The 23,455-nt window shown below is 38.8% G+C and overlaps 1 protein-coding gene across 1 annotated transcript in view; it reads right to left on the minus strand.

The window, feature by feature from the left end:
• Positions 1 to 23,455, minus strand: part of Kdm2 (Lysine demethylase 2) — a 205,633-nt gene that overhangs the window by 26,875 nt on the left and 155,303 nt on the right. Inside the window, exons 8-11 of the mRNA XM_067158871.2 lie at positions 22,811 to 23,008; positions 15,603 to 15,875; positions 7,605 to 7,859; positions 2,030 to 2,248 (exon numbers count right to left, since the gene is read on the minus strand). Coding sequence (XP_067014972.2) covers positions 2,030 to 2,248; positions 7,605 to 7,859; positions 15,603 to 15,875; positions 22,811 to 23,008 — 945 coding nt within the window. The remainder of the gene's footprint in view (positions 1 to 2,029; positions 2,249 to 7,604; positions 7,860 to 15,602; positions 15,876 to 22,810; positions 23,009 to 23,455) is intronic.

The following is a 23,455-nucleotide window of genomic DNA, read 5'->3' on the forward strand; positions in this document are numbered from 1 at the left end:
TAATTTACAAAGTTTCTACTCAATACTGTACAATAATTGCAATGTCTATAAATACATTACAATATGTTATCAAGGTACTAGTTTCAACCCTATGTGGGTCATCATCAGCCTAACTAAAGATTCACTTATGGATTTGCCGAAGTCCTAAGACAAAATTACATTGTGGAAATAAAATTTAAAAGAATGAACCATGTATGTGATGCGATAATGTACATATGAAATGGTGGAGTGATGAAATGTTATAGATAAAATAATGTACTGATCAATGACCAATAAAATTTTCAGGATTTACATTAATTACAATTAAACAGTAAGAATAGTATCACACAATTTTTACAATGATGATTAAAATATGCCCGTTAGTGAATACTCTAAAACTGCACTTTAAAAGTGTAATATGCCGGTTGAATGCAAAGTCTCCGATTTAGTCTTTCAACTCCTTTCCTTCTGCGGTAGGTTTGAACCTTCATTAAATTATGATACTGAGAATTTCACAATCCCACACACAGACATGCATGCCTCTCACTACCACAGCAGTTAACCTTGAAAGCTATCGGTAAAGAGACTTGGGACCTTCCACCGTTCCAGTTATTATACTTTTGCTAGCTTTGTAGTTTTCAAATTATTGAAGCAAGTCTGGTATACACTTTTTCAGACAGATTTTGATTGAGAAACCCAATGCTGAAAAGAAATTATAAACATATTCTGTGTTAAAAACAGCAGTATCATTAAAAATAACTTATGACCATAATCTGGTTATTTTTAGGACTGTCTGAAGATGGTAGTAAGCTAAAAGATGTTAAAGATTAGTTGAAACACAGCAGGTTCCAGCCACCACCATCTCAGAAACATCCTCCACTTGGCCAGCCAGAAGATTTGATGAACTACAGCTTGCTCAGCGTGTAATGTATGACCATAGGCACTAAAACTATCACAATAAAGATATTGACAGAGCCTTGCTGGAAAACATTAAACATGCATTTTAATAAATCTGTGGCAGCTCCAAGTCAACTGAAATGTAACTTAAAAGCACTTAGAAAATACAGTAACTGCAGTGTGCGTCCAATGATCAACACGACAGATTCCTTTTCAATATTTAACATCACTTACAAAAAAACTAGGCAAGCAACTGATAGGGAAACTGCCATTAGTGCATCCCTGAATGAATTCATCGGTTGATTGGCTTCAATGATTACCATTTTAAAAAAGTAAATAACTATTATGATCCATGAAAGTTTTTCTCCACAAAATTTAAATATCATCCTAACTACCATGTGCAGGCATTTTCATTTTAAGCCATTTAGGCTGCCTCTGTGTCAATTTGAACATTTCAACATTCAACAGAGAAATACCAACATGGAATGTTTCTTAACCTTCAACAGAGAAATACCAACATGGAATGTTTCTTAACCATCTTCGGAAAACCCAACGGCCTCTGCCAGGTTTGAACCTAAAATTTTGGAATCCAGCTTAACTTTTTTTGTTAAACTCTGTAAGAACAAGTCGTGCTTTCAATATCTTGTGAACATTCAGATATGGTTTTCCACGAACATCTCCTTTCCAACACACATTTTCAGAATTCATGTGAAGACCAGTTGTTTTCACAGATCTCTTTCGAATTTGCCCAGTACTCTTGATCTTTCTTAAGGAAATAATCTCAGCTTTATTCCTATCCTTTAACCAGATTTTTTGGACATGGTCTCTAAACTTACCACTACCAGACCATATTGAATTAGTGCAATACATAGGTCAAATTAAACTCTGTAAATACACGTAACAATCTCTACAGGAATTCTTCCCGCTCAAATGTGTTGCTGTGTAGTGGTAGCCTTTTAGCTTTACATACACTACTAAAAATATTTTACAACAATCAAAACACGGACCTAGTTTTATGTGAAAAAATCTTGCATGCATTGATCAAGATGAACTAAAAGGCCATCCATCACAGCTTGGATCCTGTTCTGTCAAATCACTGGACACACTGTGGAGCTACAAAGTCTTAAGAAGAAACCAGCAATCTGCAACTGACCTCCAGTGATACTGGATCGGATTCCAGCCTCGGCCTCTTCGAGGGTGCTTCGTCGCCGGGCAGAGATGTGAATCCGTCGTTAGTCACATCACTGTCCGCTTCCGTACCTTCTGCTTTCACCGCAACTCCGTCTTTGGAATCTAACATAGAGCTTGTATCGCTGCTCACCGACATTCGCCTAATGTCTGTAGACTTCTGCCGCGCTCGGAAATGTCGTGGCTGGAACAGAGATCATAACATGTATTTGAGAAAATTTTACATCACTTATCATTAATGCCACTCTTATGGAGTAAAGCCATATTCAGTATCACACCATGCATTCAGTAACTGTTTAAAAGATACATGTTTTAGCTACAACTGTAGCACTGAAATCAAAAAGGCACTAACAAGTAAAAAGATGTAAAACTAAGAGAATGTGTTTCATATATACTAACATTAATGGCTTATAAAAATTAATCTAAATATTACTGTAAAACACCTGCTTTATTGAGAAATACTACTTTTTTTTAAACAAAATCATTATTTTAGAGACTCCAATCATAAACTTGATAAGTGCATCTTGAAACAACCATATAAGGGTCGCATATTGCCATTACTTTGTTCGGAAAGGTGTAACATCATATTAAAACCACACTAGGTTTTCACAAAGTAAATTTGGATTCAAATTCGATCACACTCTCGTATGTAGTATTCACTAAACACATTTTCACCATCTTACCCTTGTCCTACCGAGTGAGTTGGCTATGCAGTTTGGGTCACACAGCCAAGAGGTTGCATTCCGTTGCTGGAGTCATACCTTTCCTTACCAGTCCTGACCCTTTACCAAACCACCATCGCTATCAGACCCATGGGGGTAGGAGAGATGAAAAATCGTTCCTTTAGTCTTTACGATTCTGTTCGTAACACAGATCCTCATAAAATGCTTTATACACAGGTTGTAAGGTATCAACAGTAAAATCTCTCTTCTTTTCCACTGTTATTACTGTGCATTTCATTCATCCAGGAATCTCCATTTTCATTAGTACAGAAATAGTACTTGTCCAGAAGGATTGCCAGGCCTTCAGAAGTCACGCACATCGAAGCTCTTTTGAGATCTTGAGTCGAGTCGAGTCGTTTTATCATCAACGAAGTTAGCTTCATCAACATTACTTCAACTGGCCGTTGTAATTTAGCTAATGTTATGACACTTTCAAGTTCATCAGGAATTAACGCTTTCATTACTATTTTTCTCTTCTTGACTTTAACAAAATCCCTGTCACAGAGCAAGAAACTTACGTCCACTCCCAAGAAACTTCATTTCAATCCACTGACCATAATACAAAACTTTATGATGAAGAATGAATGGACGAATATGAATCTAAAACAATCAGTGGATCCGACCCGCAATGTTCCACCTCCCCAGAAACAATATATGAAAAGAATAGCATTACAGACCAACGGACTGCTTCTAAAGCACAATCCTGAATCAATTATGCTTGTTGTCTAAAGCGGTCCAAAATCCAGGTCAATGGCCCCTCATAATAGTACGTACTTATTGCTAGTAGAGTAGAACCATGGTATTTGTCATGTAGCGGTACTAATCATGAGTAACGTAGACTCACTGTGTTCCACACATTATAGTATTACTCGCTAGTATTGTACGTCGCACAGGTAACGCAGACCTATCGTGTTCCTCACTTAGGTGTAGTAATCACGGGCACCGGTATTCCCGTGGTGTTCCTCACATGGTGGGTGCTAATCACAGGTACTGTAAACCCACAATGAACCACACTCTGTTGCTACTAATCACAAACTTTACATGTACCTAACAGTGGTACTACGCAGAAGTACAGGCGACCCATCCCTGTGTGGTGGTACTAATTAAAAGTAGTTTCATAATTCCAATACAATCATCCCTTGGTCGCCTATTTTAGTCGCCTCTTAGGACAGGCAGGGGAAACCATGGGTGTATGTTTAGTCTACGTCCACAAGCCACAGGGGGTGAAGGGGGAAGGAACCTACGTATCATCACACAAGTATATAAACTGTTAACCACTTCGACACCAGCAAACTTGGCATCCAGGTTTCATCATATTATAACTGCAATACACGTTTTCCTTCAACTACCACCCCCACTATTCCTTTATATCAAACTGCTTCGTACAGTCATTCTTTCACTGTCGTTAGCTCTAAATTATGGAACTCTCTCCCAGAAGACACCAGAACATCAAGATCCATGAATATTTTCAAAAGTGCTTGCCATAGTCACTTCCTGGAGAATATCAAATAGCATATTCCGGCTGTTACTGGAATGAATGAATGAAATACATGCATGCTTTATGCTTGCTCTTCTGTCATTTCCTTAAGCTTATAAATATCACTATAGTTGGGCCCACGAGAGTTGGGAGTTTGACATTTGAGCGGCAAAAGCAGCAACTACGAAGTACGCTGCTTTGTCATAATTACTTCCGTCTGCGGAAATATCACCCTTTCACAGAGGCAGAGTATTTAATAAAACACGTAGGCCTTATGCAATTCAATAAACTGTGACCAGCTCCAAAGCTCGTGCTAATAATTCCAACATTTAAGACAGAACATGTCATTGCCGATAAAGGAGATTTCATAATCACTAATAAAAACATCAGTTTCTGACAACAACCTCAACAATTGAACAGGTTAAATACAGAATAGAACTGTACGACTACCTCTGATTAACTTACAAAAAACTGAACAAACAAGGAAAATGATTTTCAGAAAAACAAAATATAAGTGTGACCGAGAGCAAGCCAACCCATGTGGCGATAGCTTCCTTAAATGTGGCATTGCTCTTATTGATGCCATAGCAACGGACCAGTTTCGAGCAGCGTTAGTCAATTTTTTCTCGCTGGCATCACTAAACGTCAGACTCCATCTCTCATGGGCCTTAGTATAATTTATCAAGTATTGTAATGATGATGTCATCCGTTCAGTCGAATGCGACCATCGGCGATTCTATGAATTAGCGCTCTGTCCTGTTCCACACTGCCTCCTTTAGTTCTTATATGGCAAGGGTGGTGTCGGTTTTAATGGTGTCTAACCAACAAGTTCTCTGGCGACGTACCGCTGATCATTCCTAGCACGATTGTTTTTTCCAATGCATATGATCACGTAATGTGGTCAAAGTATGCTAGTCTCGGCTTCATAATCTTACCAACCAAAGACATACAGGGCTTGATGCACTCTAAAACTGCCTTATTGGTGATTTTTGCAGTCCATGGTATTCATAACAGTCTTTGCTAACGTCAGAGCTCAAAAGCGTCGATCTTCCTTTTGTCTGCCTGTTTCAGTATCCAGCTCTTAAATCCATACATGAACAGTGGAAATATAATTGCATTGTAATACAACATAATGATCTTCCTTTTTGCTTCGCTCTTAGTTACCCTGTTTTTTATTCTGACTTATGACACATTTTTCTTCTAGAAAACTTCTAAAATTAAAATATTGAGCAAACAAGAAGCAATTTCATTGCTGCTACAATTAGCTTATGCAATTAGGATATCCTATACCTAGTGTATTCAAAGATTGAAAGATAAGAATTTCATAATGGTCCGTATTGAACTGAGATCAAAAAATTATGTAATGGTTCCACCTTTTCGAAATTATGTAATGGTTCCATCTTTTCAATACATGTAAACTTAGTAATGTAAGGTTACATTATGAACGGTACTGATTTCAACCCCAAATTCAGGGTCATCATCAGCTAATCACTTAAGCCCATATAATAGAAGGCTTTAGTTTTGCTTGGTTAGCAAGTTAGCAAGTTCATTGAAAGATAAGAATTACAAGTGATCGGCTGATGATGACCCAGAATTTGGGGTTGAAACCGGTACCGTTTATGATCAACTAGTGATGTAACCTTACATTACTCAGTTTACATCTATTGAGAAGATGGAACCATTGCATAATTTTATTGTGATCTTATATCAGATTACAAAGATAACGATGAGATGACACAAGGGAGCAAAAGGTGAAATGACAATCTCAACATCTTCAAACACTGCTATATTCGCACAGACCGGCTCGCTCCTCATTAACCCCAGTTCTTCTACATCCTTCTCTTCTCAGCCCATGACGAGTTCATTTCATGCCTCCAATATTCCGTCGGGAGAGCGGACTTCAACCCTCACTGTGTGGACCGTCTGCATGGATCTTGTCAAAAAAGGAAGCAAGGGATAATTTATCACCGAATAATAAGGAGAAAGCTCAACTATGTGAAAACTAGGGCACAAAGGCGTGCAGATCGTCTTTGACCAGTTATGTTTCTCTGCCCGCACTAATCTGTGATTATATTACTCTGTGTGCATTCCAAACTGCCAATTTCCAGCTTTTGATTTACTTTAGATATTCTGAAGTCGAAGATCTACTGAAATGTTGTACAACCAGTGGCATTATATGGCACGGAATACTGGCCCGCGACGAAAATTAATAAAAGTCGACCTCAATGGAAATGCGCATCATGTTTACTTCCAGGATCACATGCGAAACAGGCAGCAGTTTGGTATCACCCCCACTCAATATTAGATGCGAGAAGGGCGACCACGATGGTTTGGCCACGTCGTACGGGCAGCACCTTAGAATAATTGCCAATATGTCCTATCAACCTGCCATCGACAGCCTATGATTACGTTGCAGACCCAACTGCTGGTGATATTGCAATATTTTGATGAAATGATCATCATCTGGGTATCCTTCGAGCAGGCCGGGTAGGACTTTTGTGGACAATATGCCTCCATCGGTTCCTGTCATTATGGAGTTCCTCTCCCTTCACATCCTGCAGTGTTGTTCCTTTCTCGATAAGGTCTGCATTTATTATGTCCAGCCACCTTCTTCTAGGATGTCCAACAGGTCTCCTTCCAGGTACTGCCATTTCCAAGCATTGTCTGGGGGTTCTAGTCTCTTCCATGCTTTGCACATGCCCAAACCATTTCAACTGTGCAGTGCGTAGTCTTTCTTCCATCATAGAGGTCACTTGCATGTCATTTCTAATGCACTAATTTCTAATTCTGACTCTTCTTGTTTTCTGCATAGCAGATCGTAAACATTTCATTTCACAAGCTTGCAGTTTGCTGATGTGTCTCTTCAATAACACACAGGTCCCCAACCCCTGGCATCATTGGCAGGAGGTAAGATTTGAATATTGTTTGTTTGGCTTTTACGGGAACTGCTTTGTCCCACAGCAGATTTTGTACCTGAGAGAATGTGAAACCTTTTGTCACTCTGTTCTGGATTTCCAATTTAGCACTCCCCTTGTTTGATACAATACTTCCAAGATAGCTGAAACTTTCTACACATTCAATTTCCTCTCCATGAAGTTTGAGGTCACATTTGCTGGGTGTTCTACTCTATTTCTGTTGAACTCTATCCAGTAATGTACAAAACTTACAGAATACTAAGTTTCATACCTTCAAAAAAAAAAAAAAAAATTTTTAAATTTATATATATATTGAAATTGAATTTGTGTCAGATAGCCAAAGTTGAGAACCCTCACTTAATATTTAGCTTGCACCAATTCTAGTCGCAGTGATTTAATAATAAAGAAGTAAATAATGCAACTTACCCGGTACTCAACATTCTTGCCATCCTTACAGCACTTAGGGCACTCCCAACTGTTCGGCAGGTCCTCGTTCACCACACCTTCAGAGTCCGGACATTGCTTCGCCATACAGTCCGGGTGAATGATCTCGTAACAGACACTGCACTCCATGAGGGAGCTTGGCACTTCGCGGTTCATTTTCTGAATGGGAATAACAGGCTGCTGGCCCCAACCGTCGAGACCGCACGTAACACATGCTGCCGTCACTGGCAACATGGGCTACAAAACAAGAATGACCATCAAGGGCAAGTTTTTAATTACTAGTTTATTACAGAATGTATTGCATGCAACTTCAAGGAAATTCTTGCAGTTCTAGAAATAGGCCTATTATAAACTAGGTAAATGTTCATTAACGGGAAGTCCAAATTACGATACAGCATCCTTGATTGCATCAACTGACTTTTTAATAGAAACAAAATTATGTTTATACTGAACTGATGATCAGTGGCTTATAACAAAAGACTTATGCTATTTAAAATAGGGTGTTTACAGCCTGTGGTTATTGGCAACGACATAAAACTAAATATAACAATTTTACTCTGTTAAAAGACTAAAAATTTAGTAACTCAAATGTATCAGCATTATCTCTGCAGTTCGAATTCAGCAACCACGCCTGCACGCCAGACAAGAATACGAATTCCACTTCAGACAAGAATACGAATTCCACTTATGTCCCAAGCACCAGCTCTTTGCCTAATTATTTGGAAGTCTTGACTTTCGCGAGGTGTTTGTTCGTGTAATGGTCTGTAATTGAACCAAATTATGCAAATTGCACAATATATAACTGAATCCAAACAATTATTGGAACTCACACCGCAGACCAGACAGCGAAATTATCCTGCACAGATCCTATGTTGGGCATTCTTCTCTGTGTAACTCCTTTGTTGTGTTACACATGCATCAATCACAGATACAGTAATGTACTGCCATCTGTCAATGACAATTTGAAGCCATGTACTGCTACAATCTCCTTGAACTCGGGGTCTGTGGAGGGTTCTTTGAAGAACATGCAAGTTTGTAAACAGATGATGTTTAGCAAGATGACGTCCAAGGAGCATGAGAAGTAGCAAGACTGTTAGATGAAAAAGATGTTGATTTGAACAATAACGGGAGCGATTTTTAATTAAGTGGTGATGAAGATATTGTGGAATTAGATTAAGTTAGTGAATTCAGTGATGAAGACCCCAATAATGAGGAAATTATATGAAATACCAGTGTTGGTACCTTTATTGGCGGCTGGAAGGAATACAGCGACTCAGAATTAACCCTCACCCCTCAAATTATAGTTCTCTGTGTTGTCTACTACGCTTGCTTTTAAATGATGTATTTAGGCCATACATGTTTACAGTAAGCTATACTGAAGCAAATAAAAGCAATATGTACAAGTTTTATTTTTCATTTTTATTATTATTATTATTATTATTATTATTGCATACCGATTGGTTTCGTTAATAATTTCACTGAAGAAATCATCGGTAAAAAGCAATTGAAAAACTGTATTCAAACTCTGTTTTCATACATCAAGGTAGTTTGTAGACTGAAACCGCTGTAAACAGCGATTTCTTGAAACTGGGAACTGTTGATTTATAATTGTGTCAGCATCAGGCGCATGTTGGGTTACGGTACACAAGACGACCATCACCAGTTTACTTTTAGGCATCGTCAAATGCTACTAGATATATTCATTAGGGTACAAAACAGGAGTAGAGGTGTGAAAATACTGTGGTTTTTTTTTTTTTTTGCTTTACGTCGCACCGACACAGATAGGTCTTATGGCGACGATGGGACAGGGAAGGGCTGGGAGTGGGTAGGAAGCGGCCGTGGCCTTAATTAAGGTACAGCCCCAGCATTTGCCTGGTGTGAAAATGGGAAACCACGGAAAACCATCTTCAGGGCTGCCGACAGTGGGGTTCGAACCTGCTATCTCCCGAATACTGGATACTGGCCGCACTTAAGCGACTGCAGCTATCGAGCTCGGTAATACTGTGGTTTTGTGTGTTACCTGACATATACAACATCGAACAGTAAACTATATATGACTAGAAGAGCACATGGCGACCATGTTTGTTTACTACCACTCAAGCTTTCATTTGCATGAGTTGACAGCTGACGGCTACACTGCCATCTAAATGATTGATTTTTCACCGACTGTCAAATAGTATCTGGATTCTACAAAGTTCCACGCTGAACCAAAAGATAACAGTATAATATAGCATCATGTATTTTATTGGCTAAGAGACGGCAGAGCGGTGGGCGATAAAATGATAAAAGGTAATGACAGGTCTTGCCTGACAGACGAGGGATAAGGGTTAAAATTCAAAAGAATCCCATTCATATGTACATCTGGTTATAAACCACAGGACTAATGATAAGAATGAACTTTATTCTTTTCTGTTATTCATGAATGACAAGTTACTGATGGAAACTGTGTGTGTGAAACTAACAGATATACCAATGTAAACATTCAGAAGGTTATGCCCCTAAATGGTCTAAATGGCCGTAGATACCTCATTTATTCAAATCCAAAGTGGAGAAATAATGCAGTCCGCAGTGAATATAAAATGAAGGGACAACGACCTGAGACAGTGTTGTTCTTTAACCTTTTCACTGCCGAGGTTTGACGACCACGCGAACCCTCTGGGCCAGGTTTTTTTTTTTTTTTTTTCAAGGACGAACCACTTTTACAGATAAAGGTTTATGATACTATTAATGGAATGCATATTGTCCCCTGAGCCCAATGCAGGGTCGGGGAAGAAGTGAGATTATATTTTACAGCATATTTTTACGGCCGGATGCCCTTCCTGATGCAAACCTCAGTTGAGAAGGTAATGCATATGAATTGAATGATGGTGAATGAAACTGGGTAAGCAAGGGGAAGGAATCAGCTGTGGCCTAGGAACTGCCCCACAACCAAAAAAAATCTCTCTCAGGACAACTGATGGTGGGGTTCAAACCCTACCGCCTGCCGAATGCAGAGCTTGGCTCAATAGCCGTAGCATGTTAACACACACACGGCGACTCCGCTCAGTGATATTATTACTAAAATATAAAATTGTTGATCCAAGAACTGGTATTGATCAAAATCATTAAAATTTGGGGGAAAAGCATTTATCTGTGGAGGGGTGACAATTCCGCATGAGATTCATCGTTACTACTTTGTCTCGCACTTTCTTGTAGTTCAATATCGCCCCCTATATATTCTCTATCTTCAGTATATAAATTTAGCTCTCCAGAATCACCATTTATGAGGAAACATTCAATTTCTTCGTCAACAAGAGATGAATGTATACTTCCAAGACACCATGATGGCTACACCTTAGCGGGAAAGATGTTCCACTCTAACGAAGCTGAAATAGTACCAGATCGCTTTCAAAACACGCGGAATGGAGTGGTATATCTGCAGCACAGAAATTCCACTGAATTAAAGCATGACACTATATCCCGTTCATATAGGAGATTGGTGGAGTAGTACACACTGCACCAAACATATATACGAGTTTGGCGAACGAGGCACGGCGTTCAGTAACGTATGTATGTGTGTGTATATATATATATATATATATATATATATATATACGGGTTTGACGTTGAATGGGTTAAGGCATGTAAAAAAAAAAACTTTGATTACATCTTGGCGAGTGTTTTAGGAAGTTTCACACAAAGCTCAAATACCGATGAAAATGTGACAGATAATTTCCGAGTTAAAAATGCTGAACATTGCACCGGAGTATTTATTGTATTACTTGCATAATTAACACCCTTGCATAATTTACGCATCCCAATATTTTAGGGTCCAAAGAGGAGAAAAAGAAATGAGCACGTATTTGACACACTCACTTCTTCCAACATCCATCCCGCAGCTTCGGGTGAGTTTCGAAATAAAGATGTCAACTACTCAAGTAGCAGCCTTCCTATTGCAAAGGTAGGCATTCCAAATATAGGGCAACATGCTGTTATTAGCTGGTAGGAAATACCACTCCACTAGTTAAGTGAGAGAAACAGCCCAGAAGTGACTAGCGACACTCTATTCCCGTCTGGTACAAAAATATTTTACGAGTGTCTCAGGTATGGGATGAACTCAAAACTGTCCACAGTGACCAAGTATTCGAGTAATAATGCATCATATAAATTCGCGGTGATAAACATACGGGAATAGGGAAGCGGGCCGCAAGTATTCAGTGTCCGAATGCAACGTGCGCTACCGCGGTAACAAAGAAGTGCACTTCATGCGACCAATGTCTCTTGCAAAGCATTTTGCGGACCAAAAACCGGTTTCCGCAAGTAGATATGATTTCGTTACACAGCATTGGATGTGCCATTTCTCACAAAACACTGTATTGTAAAGAACGAAAAATAGACTCTGCACATGGAATCAATCTCGGATTTGAAGATTATCCGCGGCTGGATGATTTAATTACATCAAGGGAAATGAACTTTCTCTTCAATGAAGAACAACATTATGCCAAAAAAAATGCTGAACGATTTCAACCAAAAAGTAATTGATTTTCATCGCTTTGTGACTGAGAAGCTAAAGTGAAGGAATATTTGATCTGCCAAATAGGGACCGCAGGTCAGTCGCCAATCAGTTTCCATATGCTACAAAGTCGAATAATCGATAAGAAAGAGACATCGAGCGTTATCGTACACACTACCGGAAGCAAACAACTATTTACTGCAATCCTTGCTCTAGCAGCTGATGGCAGAAAGCTTGCACCTTACGTTGTTCTAAAATAACAAACAATGCCTAAAGCGAAGTTTCTGCGACGGATCCACCTTCATATAAAAATAAATAAATATAAAAATAAAAAAGGATGGATGGACATGTCACTCGTACAATATTGGATACGAACGGTTTGGAGAAATTAGCAGAGTCCCTCCTTTGATGCCTGCCCCTTCTTGCGTTCGACAGAGAGAGAGTGTCTCTCTCTCTCTCTCTCTCTCTCTCTCTCTCTCTCTCTCTCTCTCTCTCTCTCTCTCTCTCTCTCTCTCTCTCTCTCTCTCTCTCTCTCTCTCTCTCTCTCTCTCTCTCTCTCTCTCTCTCTCTCTCTCTCTCTCTCTCTCTCTCTCTCTCTCTCTCTCTCTCTCTCTCTCTCTCTCTCTCTCTCTCTCTCTCTCTCTCTCTCTCTCTCTCTCTCTCTCTCTCTCTCTCTCTCTCTCTCTCTCTCTCTCTCTCTCTCTCTCTCTCTCTCTCTCTCATCTTTATGGCATTACATGAATTATACTTTAATTAGTTCATGTTTATTTCACTTAAGGTCATATTGTCTCCTTGATGTGGCTGATTTACTTGCTGTAGGAGCAATCGTTTCAGGAAAACAACCTCAGTGCCATCCCTGTAGTCTAATTGGTGTTCTACCTTGAGATGGACCTCTTACAGTGGAGTAATCAGGAAGGGTGACAACTTCCCGAATTTTATTTGCATATGCACTGGTATCCTTGCAAATTCCCTCCCAAAAAGTGTCTGTAAGGAACCGACTCACAACGTCATATTCTGTAGCATTATCATCCAGACGCCTCCTGACTACAGTATTTTGCTCCCGAACAACTGCACACGCATTACCTTTCGGAAAATTACTGGCCAAACTGCATTTTCAATTGTTCGATGCGGAGAGGTTTTGTACGAAGTTATCTTCATCCTCACTATCACTTTCACGAGCAGAGTCACAGTTCTCAGACGCACTATCATCACTGCCAAAACTACTATCAGATAATCCTGAGATATCTTCACCACTTTCAAGCGGAAATTGCAGAATTCTTTCCTCTTCCTCCTCGCGATGTTTACATGACATCTTGCTCCGTGGTAGCATTCATTTCATGAACATGATGACCAAATTTAGAAGCAAAATAAACATCGACAAAATAGCCTTCGGATATTAACACCGGTACGTAAACCCGCTAGAACTATCTACGAACGTTCTAAAGTACATCATCACAATTGCCGGTAGTCAGACAGACGTATTTTTGACTTGAGTACATGGGGACGGTTGTACCCGTCATTGCATGTTAATGAATGTGGAACTCTTGACGGCTGTACCCATCATTGTATAGGAATGGGTTAAATAACTTGTGCAAGAAAAGTTTTCACCGGTATTTTTTTTGTCAAAAGTGTGTTAATTACGTGAGAAAATACAGTATACTCTAGGAGTGGGTAAATATTTCATTAAGATTCGTTCCTACAGTATGGTATGATGGAGTTCATTTTCCTTTATATATTGGCACAGGAAAATGAACGTAATGAACATTGTTCTAACGGACTGCACATCCATGTGTGACTGGGATGCGTGACCAGTCTTAAGGAAAATAATGGATAGAAAGAGCATTGTGGGATAAGTGGTATTGCTCACGCACTGTCGATATGCTGCCCATATGTTTGTGCAGGCACTTTCCCCTCTGTAAGCAGTTTTTTAAATGGAGCTGGAGATGGAAGTGTGTTCAAGAAAGAAAGAAAGAAAGAAAGAAAGAAAGAAAGAAAGAAAGAAAGAAAAAGGAGTGCTAAGTGTTAAGCCACAAAATAAACATTTGTTTATATTCACTAAATCTTCAAAGATAAAGAATCAAATGTACGTAAAACAGCATTAGGGTAATAACCAAAATTAACTCTTGTGAGTGATTAGAAATTGAACAGAAAAGGAATGGCCTGAAGCCACTACTATAAAGAAATCTATCTTCTCAGGCATGCTATAGAGGTCTTTTGGATACCGCGAAAACTCTTACATCGCCAATAACGGACCTACTATACTGGTACCACCTTTAAGTTCGAATGTCGACGAGAGCTCACTAGTGAGCAAGAAAACTCTACCGAGAATGACTGATAGCGTTCAATATAATCGCAGGATAATACACAGTTTAATACAGGAATTTTCGTGGGATAGAAAAAAAAGGAACTGTCATTACAACAGAGTTCTCGCTATATGCCGTGCTTGCTAGAGCAGGCTTCTACTGTATCAAAATAAGGGTACTAGGTGGATTGGGCATAGAATAATCCAGAAAAGGTAGGAAGAGGCTACTACTCGAAACAGGATTGAACAGAACATGTAAAAAAAGTAGTTCTAAGAGTTGAGAATATTGAAAAGCAACGAACTGCTTCACAATGCAAAAATAAGTGGACATTACGTGAATATTGCAAACGTAACTAGGAGAACAAGAAAAACCCAAATAAGGACATTGTAGTTAACTGGGGTTCACAAACATTTAAGTCTACAGACACAATAATAATAATAATAATAATAATAATAATAATAATAATAATAATAATAATAATAATAATAACAACAACAACAACAAATGTTTACTATGTTATCAAGAAATGAGTTTGGCGCATCTTTTAAAAGCTTGTTTAGAGACCAGGGAAGTTAAGAGACCATTTCATGGATGAGGATGATATGAGAAGGGGAAAAAAAAGAGACTTGTATATGACAGAGTGGATGCACCAGGGAAGAACTGAAATGATTCAACATTATTAATGGAATGTGGAGGGGAGTAAACTGAAGGAAGAAAAGTATTGATAAATGACAATTGGAAACTGAAATATGCCTAAGGCGACCCAGACAATATTAACTTACAACATCTAGAGCAAATTACGTAGACTGTAGTAGCTTGAATATTTCTTGACAGTTATAATAATATTCATTTGAATTGTTGGACCTGGTAGGAAGGGATAGAATGACTTCACTATGGAGACGTCAAGTTTCTGCGGCACCCAAAGGACTTCTATAGCAGTTGAAATATCAATTTCTTTGTAATAGTGGCTTTTATGCTCCATTCAAGCCATTTCTTCTCTGTTCAATTTCTAATCACTTACAAGTGTTACAAGTGTTTTCAACTGTGCTATATGGTATAAAATTACTGTTAGAACAAATGTAACAAAAGAAAAGATTGCAATACCTTCTCCCTAATCTGTGGTTTCTGAGATTATCTCATCTAACCATTTTACTCAGGATCACCAATGAACAGTAAGGTTAATACCTGCAGACATTGTCGCATTATACAGGTCTGTTTGGCACGACCAGGTCCTCCAAACTTGACCATGTCCAGACAGAAGGAGCATTCCCCACAGTCACTACGCTGGCAAGCCTCGCACTTCTTGCAGCGGGTTCTCCTCCTGCGTGGACCTTGGCCGCCTGCTCCCTTACCGCCAGTACGGTGTAGCTTATGTTTCGCTCCACCCAGGTGTAGAGGAGCAGAGTTACGGTTACCGGAGTTCTTAGCCAGGGGGATGCGGCCACTGCGAATACGGTCCTGCAAATACACAGACCCCATTAACAATCAACCAATGTCACTGAACTGCAATTGTCCAAATATAAATCAATCTGCAACTTATTAAACTAGAGAGAAACAATCATCCTCACTTGAAAAAGATTTATCACACTACAAATCTTACTGACAAAAAGAAGACAATGTATTTGTATCTTAACTGTGTATTTTTGTTTGCTCTATATGAGGTCAAAATACGATGAGAAACTTAAACAAGTTTAAATGAACAGAATTACGTTTCCACAGAGCCTTCATTGGAAGCCTGCATATACGGTTTCGTTTTTTGCATTTTTACAAGTTGCATGACATCGCACCAACACAGATAGGTCTTAAAGATGTTTATTCCCATAGGGAACCCGAAACATTTGTTCCGAATGAGTAAATTTATAATATCAACATAGTTGATCCATTATTGGCCATTATAAATTTTCCAGCTAACTCATTCCTGGTTGCCAGCGTTTCACCCCAGTGTGCTAAGTTGGGCTCATCCCTTGGTAAATAGCACACCCACCAAGATGCATGGCTAGCACATACCATGGAGGCCACTGCGTAGGCTACTTGGAGCCACTACCTTGAATCATTCCGTCCATGACATTAACTATAAAACTATTGTGCCTGTAGAGATAGCCAATTAATTGGTAACTTTTTCTTATTGTTGAAAATAAAGATAATGTTTTGCCTACTTCATTTCATTTAAGAGTTTTGCTGTCCACAAGATCTCTTTTCCAACACCACATCTGAGAGACTTTGTCTCATTTTCAAAAACTGATGCTTGCCTGGCCATCAGATGATAAAGGTGTTGATTCCCATAGGGAACCCAAAACATTTGTTCCGAATGAGTAAATTTATAATACCAAACTAGTCGATTCTACCAAGATGCATGCATGTCGCTTATACTCTAGGGCCAGTTGGTGCATGAATTTCAGTCGGCTTGGAAGACATATGTAATAGCAACTTCTGGCTCGGCAACGAAAGCAACAGGAAACTCCTTGTTCCCTGGTATGCCTCTTCAGTGACACCTAGGCCATCTATAACAGTTATTAGCACAGCTGCTTGTGATCAAACCAGCCTTCAGGCTGAGTACCCAACATACACATACGTCTTCTCTGATCTGTCTAGAGTACTACAGTCCAGGTCTTCCAATTCCTCTCCTGCCTTCAATCATTCCGTCCATGACATTAACTATGCCTGTAGAGATGGCCAATTAATTGGTCACTTTTTCTTATTGTTGATAATAAAGATGATGTTCTGCCTACTTCATTTGAGAGTTTTGCTGTCCACAAGATATCTTTTCCATCCTCTTCCAACACCACATCTGAAATGCTTCCAGACTTTTCTTATCGCATGCACCAACAGTCCACATAACTGAGCCATACAAGGCCACACTCAAGAGGTAGCAGTTAATAAATTTTTTCTTGTAAAGCCCACATTTAGATTCCTTGATGTAAGCAGCACCCCTTCTACTAATAGGGGACCTTTGTCTGTCCTTTGTCAGCTGAACTTTTTCCATTTCAAAGTGATTATATACTTCCTAAGTAGACAAAGGCATACTCGTCTGAGTAGAAAATCATTCATTCTTATATCGGCTGCAACATGGTGGTGGTAACATACCAAAATTTCAGTCTTTTTTTATTAATTTTCATGTCCCACTTCTCTCTCAATATCTTGCTAATTCTTGCTAAAGCTCACTCTAGTTTCTCATCGTTCTCCTCAATGACAGCTATGTCATCAGCAAATCTTACCATTTTGATTTCCACTCCATTGATCTTGATCACTTCTTATCCTCTCTACATTCCTAAATGCCTTTCTCAATATATATGTTGACAGCACTGATCCTTGTCGTACTCCTTTCTGTATGTAAGGCTCCTGTACTTCATTCACCATCTATGTTTATGATGCCTCTTTGGTTTTTATAAAGTTCATATATTAATCATCTGTCCCTAAAATCTAGAACAACGCTAGGGATAATCTTCACTAAAATATTCCAGTTCACATTATCGAAGGCCTATTCTAAATTCACAAATAAAGTAAACAATGGTTTTCTTACATCCAGCATTTTGTCTATAATGTGTCCTGACAACAAAATAGCTTCCCTTGTACCTCTGTTCCATTTAAATCCAAACTTGTCATCAAATCTGATTAAACTTTATTGCTTATTCGGTTATATATTTTTCCTGTTAATATTTCTGACTGTGAGGAACTCAATGTGATGTTCTTCACATTTTAGATTTCTAGGTTTCTTCGGTATAGGGATTATTAGACACTTTTTTAAAATCTTCTGGAATTTCTCCGGTTTCACATGTATTTAAAAACTAATATTTGGTTTATAATGATCTACCCAATCAATACACTTCAATACAATACACACACACTTGAAGTGTACTGACTGGATGGATCATTAAACCTAATATTAGTTGTTAATTAAGCCTTATCAATATGGACCTATATAATGAAATTTGTAAATTGCAATTAAGAAATTTGTAAATTTCATATGTATTTCTGTGCTCAGTTTAAATACCGTTCTACTATGGCAAACCAGCAAAAGTGATGAACTAGGGAACCTGTAGTTCTAAAGTTTTGCTCTAGATTTTATCGTATATGTAATGTCTACTCTCTGACTAAGAGTCCCATCTGCAACTCATTCTGAATGACTAATACAAAAAAACCAATCATTAAATATAAAATTGAACCTACATGAGTAATCACAACTTCTTTCAGCTCTCCTAATTTTTTGACAATTTGCACATTTGTTAGTTTGCCACAATATGTAGCCATGTGTTTCATCATCCAATCCCTGTATATTTCTCCAGTCACTCCATCGCATCCTGGTGCTGTATTAGTCTTCAGTTCTTTCACAGCCATAAGATACTCTTCCTTTATTAAAGAGGGTCCCAGTTGATCATTTGTTATGCTATGTTCATTTTCAAGATTATTTATAGCAGCTAGATCTTCAGATAATTTTTTTATGTATCGCTTCATTTTTTCTCCCACTTCTTTGCTCTCAAATAACAGCTTCCTATTTCGTTTAACATGCTGCTACTACTACAGCCAATGACTGTTTTGAATTGTTTCTTGATCAATTCATAAGCTGTACATAATTATTGGTGCATTATTTTGAAGCAACTCTGTGTGCATATATATATATATATATATATATATATATATATATATAACTTTTGTCTATCTCTGTATGTCATAACAGTGAATAATAAAAGATTAATATTTCTAACATTGTGCATCAAGTCATAGTTGAAAGTAGAATGGAATTTGTTCTATCTCAACTTAGTTTAATCATGAATAATACACAGATATGTGGTTGAGGGTTAATGAAGATGTTTGTCAAAAAATGAGTTAATTAAAATACAAATATGAGCATATTTAAGTGCATACTCTAATAATTTTTGCAGCTCCATGAATACCGTATTTCACGGCATAATCGTCGCCACCGCGTAATCGTCGCATCCTTTATTTTCAATACAAAAATCGGACTTTAAACCTTTAATTACATAATCGTCGCACGTCCAAATTTTGTTCACTAATCTGGTTAAAAGGTAAATGGAACTGCAACGTAAGTTGCACATGAATGCGCAATTTAAATACGTGTATGGTTTATGGGCAATTTGGCAACACAGTCACGTTTGCGACATGTTGCACAACGTATAAATAAATAATACCGGTATATGTACGACGCATGGCTTACCGGTAGACTATCGGCAGTTTGACGTGGTCGCGAGACAGTGTACTATTTATTCACCACCTACATATTATGAGTTCCCATTTGAAATACGTAAGGCTGTAAGTTATCGCTTATCGGCAACGTCGCCAGGAAATACCGGCTAGGTAGGTTGAATGGACCTCGAACCAGCACTCAGATACAGGTAAAATTCCCTGACCCGGCCGTGAATTGAACCCGAGGCCTCCGTGTAAGAGGCAAGCACGCTACCCCTACACCATGGGGCCGGCTCCTGTGTTATTGCGCACGAAGTGAAATTTCCACGGAATTATTCAGCCGAATTATTTACGATGTCTCAGTTGTCATCGCTAGACTCTTATCTTACTACTACGTCATAAGTGTCCGGGCATGGGATGAAAACTTTTATCCAAGCAGTCAAGATAATTATTATCCAATGCTATTAAAGTTTTATTTTATAAACTCGTCAGTAATGTAATGTAAAATCATCAATAACTGGGAAGAAATATTAACCTAATTACCGTATGTTTAAAAGAAATTGAAAAAAATGAATGTTTGTTACTGACGTCTCGGAATACAGTCAACTATACAGTAGATCTACACCGCGCTAGCTAGAGCTCCGGTTTGCGAGCTTTGCGCAAGCGCAGTAGTGTGTCGCAACCAACGAGCTAAACTGATAAATTGTTGCATGCTTCCTTGCTGCCTAACAGTATTGGCTGCTCTGGAATGGACAGATCACAGATGCATTTATTTGTTTCAGATTTACGTGATTACTGTAGACATGTGTGCGTGAGAATTTAAGTTTTTAATTTGTGTTTTGGGTGTTTGCAGAAATAATTTGTTTTAATAGTGAACAATTACGGAAAGTCATTTATATCGCAAAACATTAACGTGTGAAGCATTTATAAGCGATTATGGGTAAATATAGAAACTATTCTGCGGGCTTCAAGCTAAGCGTAATTGCCTTCGCTGAACAGCACGGGAACACAGCTGCAGAAAGAAAATTTTCTGTGAGTGAAAAGTTGGTGCGTGACTGGCGGAAAGTAAAAAACAAGCTGAAAAGCACAAACCCTTCTAGACGCGCGTTTAGAGGTCCTAAAACAGGGAAGTTTCCTATAATTGACGAAGAAGTGTTTAGGTACGTCAGTGAAATACGTAACAATAGCTGCAGTGTATCATATGAAATGTTACAAATTAAGGGACAGGAGGTAGCGCGCAAACACAACATACCGGTAACTCAGTTTAAGGCGACTCGTGGGTGGATTAAGGGGTTCATGCGACGACACAATCTGTCAGTGCGAAGGAGAACAACACTAAGCCAAAAGTTGCCTGCCGATTACACGGACAAGATTGTAAATTTTCACCGATTTGTCATACGTTTGCGCAAGGAAACTTCGTACTTGCTTTCTCAAATCGGTAATGCCGATCAGACTCCAATCTTTTTTGATATGCCTCGCAACAGCACTATTGCGCTAAAAGGATCACGGAGTGTATTAATGAAAACCAGCGGTAGTGAGAAGTTGCGATGCACGGCAATGCTAGCCATTACAGCTGACGGGAGAAAGTTGCCGCCTTACATCATTTTCAAGAGGAAAACGATGCCTAAGAATATACAGTTTCCCCGTGGAATTCATGTACGAGTGCAACCAAAGGGTTGGATGGACGTAGAACTCATGCTGGACTGGGTTAAAACTGTGTGGAATAGAAGACCTGGTGCACTACTAAAACAACCAGCTCCGTTTGTTTTAGATAGTTTCCGAGGTCACCTCGTGAACGAAGTGAAGCAATTTCTCACTACAAATAAGACACGACAGATAGTCATTCCTGGTGGCCTAACATCTGCTTTGCAGCCACTAGACGTATGTGTTAATAAACCCTTTAAAGACCACTTACGTCGATTTTACAACGAGTGGATGATGAGCGGCGATCAGCAATCGACGCCCGCCGGAAATATCAGGCGTCCACCCTTGGACTTGTTATGCTCGTGGGTGAAGAAGAGTTGGGATCTTATACCACCTGAACTAGTCTCCAAGAGCTTCAAAAGGACTGGGATTTCGAATGCACTAGACGGTTCCGAAGATGACGCAGTGTGGCAGGCAGACGAAGAATCTGATACTGGTATTAACAGAGGCGAGGACGGCGCATCAGGTAGCGAAACCTGCGATAGCGACACCGAAGATTTGGAATAAATTGCGTACCGGTAAGTCCGCATTTCACAACAAAGCGATAATTTTTTGCAAGTGTAATATTTTAACTTTAATACTCAAATTAATGACAAATTAACTTAATACGTTCATTTTTATTTTCAGGTTGGAAAAACGTTCGCCGAATTGTTGCGAAAAATTATGAATTTTGTTTTAGACTATTTTAATTATTTTCATGTATAAACGCGAGTATTACGTGCATCTTAAATTTGTATCAAATACAATTTAGTTATAAATACATTTTTTGAGTAATACAAATACTGGTATTAAATATTCATCGTATAATGGTCGCACCCTACAATTTTTTTCGAAAGTTTCGGTATAAAAAGTGCGACGATTATGCCGTGAAATACGGTATTTTGCCTACTTTTACAGCATACAAATACGGTCTTGTCCTAAGACGCATGAACTGCAATTTTATGTTAAAAAACTGCTGAAACATCCTCTTCTTCATGGTCCATCCCCTAATTTGATGTGGATTTGGAACATCTCTACAGCCGAAAACACTTCCAAACACCAACCCAATGAGGAAGAATGTATTCATTGTCGCGTGTTTTGGCTGTTGGTGTGGTGTGTTGTTTGTAGATGGAGCGAAACGTTTTAACACAAAATGCTCAGTCCTCGCGCTAAAGGAATTAACCACACAGTTTAAATCCCTGCCCCAGCTGAGCATTCAACCCCGCCCTCTGAACTGAAGGCCAGTATAATGACCATTCAGCTAAAGAACCAGACTTTGGTAGCTCCTCTGTATATATAAATTTATACAATAAGTTTCACTCTTTCTATTCCATAAAAGGTTCTTCTGTGGATCAGAAGTCAACTGTCCCATTTAACATTAATGATTCCACTCCTGCCAATGTGGACAATAACTGTAGGACTGAGCAAAAAGTTTGGCACATTAAGCACCTCTGGTTGCACACTCAACATCCACAAAAAAAACAATTGAAAAATACTGCAGAAGGTTTGTAATACAGTGGTTCATGCCACACAATTATTAACATAACACATATACTATAATGTATTACCCGCTCATTCTCCTCAGGCGGCCTAAGGATAGGCCGACCGGTCACAGCAGAGTCGGGACTATCATAGCGGTGCTGCTCCACCAATGTTCGGACGTCCTTAATGAGAGCGATAGGATCCCGGATCAATTCTGGCACGTTCTTCTTGTTAGTGGGCAGCGAGTGAAGAAACATCACAATAGCCTTCAGTCCATGAAGTTCCTGAAAACAAACAAAGTCTTAGGACAAGTAGCACACAGCTTTTCACCAATACCAAAAACAAAACAAAAAAGAGAAAACTAAAGCGGTGAACAAAAGTGCACGGTACTGTCATGGTACCAAAAAGGTAAATAACCTGAGCGCTAGTATATAACTAAGTTCAGAAATGATGGTTTTGCCATAACTCATGGTGACATTCAACAAAAAGTCTGCAAAGTTGGATACACTTTTCCTATTTTCATAAGAAAAATCTAGGGAGTGCATATTATGAGGAAGAATTAATAACGAAAAAATTGGACATATTAAAACAAGCGCCATCTCTAATGTGAAATAATCTATTAATAGTAATAATAATGTTATTTGTTTTACGTCCCACTAACTACTCTTTTATGGTTTTTGGAGACGCCGAGGTGCCGGAATTTAGTCCCGCAGGTGTTCTTTTTACGTGCC

The sequence above is a fragment of the Anabrus simplex genome, chromosome X (genome assembly GCF_040414725.1).
Source record: "Anabrus simplex isolate iqAnaSimp1 chromosome X, ASM4041472v1, whole genome shotgun sequence".
NCBI classification, from domain to species: Eukaryota; Metazoa; Arthropoda; class Insecta; order Orthoptera; family Tettigoniidae; genus Anabrus; species Anabrus simplex.